Raw genomic sequence first — 7,216 nt, 5'->3', positions numbered from 1 at the left:
TGTTCTGGTTATTGGAATTTTGTTTGCAGTAGTTGGAAAGCAATAGGATGAAATGTTTTAGGAGGTAGTAAATTCTGGTTCCACTTAGCTCAAGTAAGGCAAGTGTGATTTGGTAAAGGTAGGAGTCCACTTTAAACCTATATCATCTTCAGAAATGAAGTTTTCATGGGATATTTCTGACATTAGACATTAAGAATTTGCATATTTGAGGGATAATTTATTTATATGTGGTCACTTAACCTTGAGTCTTCTAAAGCATTAAGTGTATCAGAGATTATAAACTTACCCATTCATTAGAAGAGAGCCATTTCATTTCTGGGTTAGAAGTCTTTGGACGTGATGTTTCTTTTTAGGATGTTTCAATAAAAAGTATTCAAGTTAATATTTCAACTAAAAACACTATTGTATTTTTAAAAATCTGTCTAGCTTTATTAACCAGTACCAGGGTTACACTGTACAAAACTCCATTTCGTTAAGGATTTTGTTAGAGAAATTAACTCAGTGTAAAGATTCTCAATTATACTGTTCTGTGTTTAATTTGTTTATGAGAAAAAAGATTAGAAGAGGGCAAAATATCATGAACTATGATCCAAAGAAAATAGTAATTATAAAAAGAGTTGAAAAGGAAGGAAAAGTGAAAGAGGCTTAAAAATAAGACAAAACCATTTAATGCATTTCTGGGAAATTTTATAGTTTGCATAAGTAAAGTATAAAAATTTAAGGCATAGTGAATAACTATATAAACATTACAAACTGGCCACTGTTGGACAAGTAGAGAAAGTGAAATTTAAGAAACAAAACCTTCATAATTCATCTTCCTTCTACTACAATCAGAAGAGTTTCTAGGTAAACTTTCAGATCTAGTGCCTTTCAAGAGAGAAGATTCAGATCATCTTTAGATATGCATGCCTTCACTGGATAAACCAATAAATATCTGAGTTAGAGGTTCTATCTCAAATGAAGTTTAAAACAAATTGGAGGAGGTCAGGTTAACATGTTTTAGCGCTACTGGTAAACTAAAATTTATGGTGACATTAATTACATAATCTGAAGATTAATCCTTTAAGTACTAAATTAAAGAGTTTACACCCATGACCAAAAATTACCATCATATACCATGAAGTACCATACCACAAATCCTTGTAACTGAAGATTCCAGATGAAAAATTATCTTTCCTAAATCCTTCAAATTTTAGTTGAAGAACTTAATGGCCAGATGTTCGTGTTCACTGATAAAAGATTTCCTTAACGGGCCTACTGTACCCTATGTTAGAGTTTCTCTGAAGCCATATTTTATATAAAAATATTTAAGACTGAAAGCTTAATGCTGTTTTGAACAACCATTAATCTCTGAAAGCTTTAAGTTTGTGAAAAAGCTTTTAAGAGCAGCGTTTCTGAAATACTCCACACATTCTTCCTTACCCACATTTAGTTATAAATCAATCATACAGATATCTGTAAGACTGTGAGCACATACTTAGGAATATTTTCAAAATCAGTTTCATATTACACTTTTGTAAGTTTTGCCAATAGCACAGTGGACTCTAGAGAGATGACCATACCTGGGTTAAGTAAATTGTCCACTTTACTGTTGTTACTTTGAAAAGGTAATAACCAGTCACCACTACGCTACCATGGCACCTTATACAACATTCAACAGTGAGCCCCTGAAGGGTTAAGTCTTCATCTGTCCCTTACTCCACCCACCTCACTGCAACGACTTATCCCATTGGAAGCATTCAGGGTCCACTGAGTGACAAAACCAGGATGCCACGTGGATAACCACTAGGTGTTACCACTTGAATACAAACACATTAATAAATTCATCCCATAACTAGTGTTTTTAACATAATTTTCAAAGCTAGTTATTTGAGTACTGAAAAAGAAAAAGATTAAGTAGTAACCTGCATTAAAAAAAGTAAACCCATCTTAAAATTGGTGTTATCATCTTTTCATAAAATATTCTCAAGGAAAGAAAAATCAAAGTGCTTTTGTCTTGCTCCTTTTATTACACACGGTAAACCATCCTTAGTATGAAATTAATGGTTAGATGTATAAATGTAAGACAACATGAGAAAATCTATGGGGGAAAGTCCTCATTTTAATCTGAGACCAGGAAGATCAGCTCCAATTAGTCTTAATCAGTAATTTAACTATTTTTTTCTTACAAACACAAATAACAGACACGTTTGATAATTTAACTCTTAATTGGCAATTACGGCTCTAGAATGTCCTTATTTTTTTAAAGAATATTTTAAAACCAAAGCACTAATTTGACATACAGTAAAAGCATAATATAAATGCCCAAATTTCAGATCTGGCTTTTGCTAGATAGAGCCTAAGAATAAAGAAACATTTCTCCCTTTCCAGATAATAATTTAAAATATAAATAATTGTATTAAGTCCCACTGAATAAAGAATGTGAAAGTTCCTGGTATTATAAAAACCCTAGAGTTTGAAGTTTGATAGTCATTTCATTCTACGGTGGGACAGAGACTGGATTTTGTTTGTTTTCCATAACTACTTCACAGTCTGCCTCCATTTCAAAATTGAGATTCACAAATGAACTGGATGCCCCTGTTTCTGGTTGATCCGTCTGGACAATGGAATCAGCTTGCAGTTTACTCTGCTGGTACTGTCTTTCTGCTTCTTCAGACATCCTGTTTTCTTCTTCTTCTTCTTCTTCCTAAAAAGAGGAAATATCAAGAATTGTTGAAATATAAATGCCCAGAAGAAATATTTGTTCCCCTGCTTTCAACTACTTGTGCCTTTGTTTTTTTTAAACTAAAACATTAGTGTCATGTCCAATTCAGTTTGGTCAAATTAAGACAAGACTTACCTCCCTGTCCCCTGTTCCCAAACTGAAATGGAAACTATTATATAACATTTTAAAGAAAGTGATGTTATTTTTAAAACACGGTACAGCACTGCTTCCCTTAGATGGGACCTGAATTAACTTTGACAAAGCCTATATCTTTTCAGATTCTAATCTAAATTAAAAAATTGCTAGAGGCGCCTGGGTGGTTCAGCCAGCTGAAGAAGTGTCTGACTTCAGCTGAGGTCAGGTCTCGTGGTTCATGAGTTCGAGCCCTGCATCAGGCTCTGTGCTGACAGCTCAGAGCCTGCAGCCTGCTTCAGATTCTGTGTGTGTCTCTCTCTCTCTGCCCCTCCCCCACTCATGCTCTAACTCTCTCAAGAATAAACATTAAAAAAAATTTTTTAATTGCTGAATACTGTATCACTTCAATTATAGGATATCAGCCTATTCAATGGAATAGGGTGGTCTATTCACTAAATGGTATAACATGGTTAATGCTTCTGTAAGCAGCTTGTATACAGATAAGGCAGTCACTGCCCTCAAGAAGTTTACAATCTAGGAGGGGAGTTAAGACATGTAAAAAGAGTATTAAGACAGAAAGGAATAAGCACTATAGAGATTTAGACAGTAAGTAATTTCTAGTTCCAGAACTACTAAATTCATGGAAGAAGTGGCAATTGTATCAGTCAACACAATATGGGTAGTTAGTACAGAATAAGTAACCTGTCAAGATCACTCTAGAGCTTGCTTGAGAGAAAACAAGAAAAAGAGAACACTTAGGACTCTTTATTAGTCCAGGTGAGGTAATGAGACTGTAAACAAGGCTGGTAGTGTTAAAAACACTCATGTGTTCATAAAACATTTTTGAAACCATATAACAAATCTAAAGTAAGCTGCCTTAGGCACTCTCCCGTTGCACTCTGCTCCAGTGACAAAGTACTATTCTTGCCACTTCTCCAGATACATGACTTCTCTTCATGCCTCTACATTCTAGCTTTAGCTGAGCTGCCCTCCCCATTTGCTTGAAGGAAAATAATAAAAGATTCCAATATTTATCCCATGCTCATCTATATACATTGGGTGCTTTTTCTAAGCATTTTACATATTAACTCATTTAATCTGTAGAGCAACCCTGAACATGGATGCCACACTTCTGATTATTAAGATGAAGAAACTGAGGCTTACATGGGGCACCTGGGTGGCTCAGTCAGTTAAGTGCCTGACTTTGGCTCAAGTTGTGATCTCCCAGTTCACGAGTTCGAGCTTGCACTGGGCTCTGTGCTGACAGCTCGGAGCCTGGAACCTGCCTCGGATTCTGTGTTTCCTTCTCTCTGCCCCTCCCCCCACTCACACTCTGTTTTCCTCTCTCAAAACATCAATAAACATTTTTAAAAATTAAAAAAAAAAAAAAAGAAACTGAGGCTTTACAGACGTTAAGCATCTTGCTCAAGGTTACTAAGTTAGAAGTGGCAGAGTCAAAACTCGAATTCAGACCCTTTGGTTCTTCAGCCCATGCTCTTGAGAGCTAAACTTTTCTCATTCCTTAAGGCTCAACCCATTTTACCCCCACCCTAAGACCTCACTACATTTGCAGACAAAATTGCTTCACCTCTTTGTGCCTTAACAACTGGCACTTACACATTTCTAATACTTGTAATTTTCTGTGCACCTAACCCTCCACATCTATATATCCTAAGTATAGAGACTAAGTCTTCTTTGCTCATCTTAAAATTGCAAAAATAATCCAAAGAGAGATGTATGAAGATTAAATAACACCTCACATAACACCTAGCACAATGAAATCTAGCTTAGTTTCACACCAAGATCCTAGAGAAATTTCAGTATTAAAAAATACATAAATTAAAAATATCTAAGTTGATAAATTAATAACACTAGAATGAAATGCCTATCCTAAGGGAGCTCTCTTTTGGGCAGCTAAGGACGATATATACGCTCATTACACAACCCATGAAGTCCACAGTAAACCGAACTGAATGAAAAAAATGTAAAAAGGAGACACACCTCCTTCTTCATCCGGTAATACTCATCAATGGCATATTGGTATTTAGGGGTGCTGATGCCCAAAACAGATGCAATCTTCTCTCCAAGAAAGTCACACACTAAGGATACAAAAGTTAGATGACTTACACAATTCCATAAACTTTTTTTAAGTATTTTCTATGTGCAAGACACTGTAAAAATACAAAAGTTACAGTCTCTGCCCTCAGGGAGATTATGAACACTTAATATATCTCTTCTGTGTATCTTCCTTGATTTCCCCAAGAGGCAGTAGTGGCTCCTTCTGTTCCTAACAACACTCTCCTTATACCTCTAATTATAACCCATATCACCATGTATTATAATTATCTATTATGTGTCTATTTTTTAAAGAAAAACATATACTCTTAGAGAGTTGGGACACCATTAGGCTGTAGGAGAGGAAGGGCTTGTTCTCTAACACTCACTGAGTGCCTGCCACATGCCAGGCACTGTGAAAGGTTAGACTCAGAAGGGCTGATGAAGCACATCCAAAATGTAATCCAGGTCTGAATGTAAAGCTCATGTTCTTTTCATTACACCACACTGTGTAGGTATATTAAGTGCTCAGTAAACGTTTCTCGTATGAATTACTGTTCAAAATTAGCTCTAGTAAAAAGCAGAAAATGACAGAAGCTATGAGGGAGTTAAAACTGGAAACAGAGGAAAGCTTTATGATTTAAAACCTATGTTTAAAGTTAGCATGATTAAGTCATAAGGTGATAATTCATTTCCTTCAAATATGACTTAGTTACAGCTCAACTTAAGATATGAAATATTAATGAAATTAAAATATAAATGAATTGTAACTACAGGCTCTAGAATAAGCAGACAGAATGACAACAGTATCAGTAGGAAATCATGTAACAAAATAGCAAAATAGCTGCTGACAGAACTAAGTTTCAAAAACACAAAAATATAAAATAAATTAATAAAGCCATTTTTCAGTTCTTTAAAAAAAAAAAAAAACACCACAACCAGAAGCTGAAGATTAGATTAACATCTTCTAATGCTAGCTAGCTGCTGAAAGTAAAGTAATTACCTCCCTATTGTTTCTCCTTCACTTTGGAAACACCCCGTTTGGCAAAGCTCCTGTTTTTGGAGCATATTATAATAGTTATACAATACTCAAACAGAAAAGTAGTACCTGAAAGGGTTGATGTGGCAGCTCGAAGCATGTAAAACCATAAGTAGGGGCCCCAGGTAAGTTTTGTCTGCAACAAGAAGTCAGGTTAGCAACATTCATACCTAAACTCATTCTGTATATTTAGGCCAGAATGAAGTAATCAAATACTTGGTTGGCACATAAAACATTCTATAGATAGTACTATAGACTACAATCCAACTAAAAATTTAAAAGTTTTATAGACAGAATTCTACAAAGACATTTTATATTTACCCATTTAATTACCACCACCTTAAACCCATGGAATAACCAAAAAAAGCAGCAGCCCCTAAAAATGGAGTTGGTAAGTCATAGTCTTGATTATTTATGAATTGACAATCTATAGCCTTTCTCCTGTCTTGCTGTTTTTTTGTCTTTATTATTGATAAGCACAGTATCAGAGAGATGATGCAATAAATAGAAAGGGACCTTAAGAAATCATACAGTACATGGGAATGCAAACTGGTGAAGCCACTCTGGAAAACAGTATGGAGGTTCCTCAAAAAACTAAAAACAGAACTACCGCTATGACCGAGCAATTGCACTAGTAGGTATTTATCCAAGGGATACAGGTATGCTGTTTTGAAGGGGCACATGCACCCCAATTTTTATAGCAGCACTATCAATAACAGCCAAAGTATGGAAAGAGCCCAAATGTCCATCGATGATGGATGAATGGATAAAGAAGATGTGATATACACATATACAATGGAGTATTACTTGGCAATGAAAAAGAATGAAATCTTGCCATTTGCAACCACCTGGTTGGAACTGGAGAATATTATGCTAAGCGAAATTAGTCAGTATGAGAAAGACAAATATCATATGGCTTTGTATCATAAGATACAAAACAGATGAACATAAGGGAAGGGAAGCAAAAATAATATAAAAACAGAAAGGGGGACAAAACATAAGAGATGCTTAAATATGGAGAACAAACAGAGGGTTGCTGGAGGGGGGATGGGCTAAATGGGTAAGGGGCATTAAGGAATCTACTCCTGAAATCACTGTTGCACTATATACTAACTAACTTGGATGTAAATTTAAAAATAAATTAATTCAAAAACATTTTTTAAATCATACAGTACAACATACTTTATGATACAGTAGGCAAATTAAGATTCAGATAAATGAAGCAGACTAAGTAAGGGTATATCAAATGAACTTTCAATGGTGGGAAAATAAATGACCAATAA

At 35.1% G+C, this 7,216-nt stretch overlaps 1 protein-coding gene across 3 annotated transcripts in view; it reads right to left on the bottom strand.

Annotated features, from left to right (window-relative positions):
- Positions 1 to 1,980: 1,980 nt before the first annotated feature.
- The window catches only part of LOC106987098 (signal recognition particle 54 kDa protein), a 67,299-nt gene continuing 62,063 nt past the window's right edge, over positions 1,981 to 7,216 (bottom strand). For 2 of the 3 annotated variants that reach the window (XM_027065587.2, XM_027065586.2), the window contains 3 exons: positions 6,003 to 6,069; positions 4,841 to 4,938; positions 1,981 to 2,686 (listed from right to left, as the gene is read on the bottom strand). In XM_027065587.2, coding sequence (XP_026921388.1) covers positions 2,480 to 2,686; positions 4,841 to 4,938; positions 6,003 to 6,069 — 372 coding nt within the window. In that variant the 3' untranslated portion in view covers positions 1,981 to 2,479. The remainder of the gene's footprint in view (positions 2,687 to 4,840; positions 4,939 to 6,002; positions 6,070 to 7,216) is intronic. The other variant, XM_053224360.1, reaches the window with a different exon arrangement.

This window comes from Acinonyx jubatus, chromosome B3, assembly GCF_027475565.1.
Source record: "Acinonyx jubatus isolate Ajub_Pintada_27869175 chromosome B3, VMU_Ajub_asm_v1.0, whole genome shotgun sequence".
Taxonomy (NCBI): Eukaryota; Metazoa; Chordata; class Mammalia; order Carnivora; family Felidae; genus Acinonyx; species Acinonyx jubatus.
Note: the sequence above shows the minus strand (reverse complement) of the source record. Positions and strands in the feature narration are given on the sequence as shown.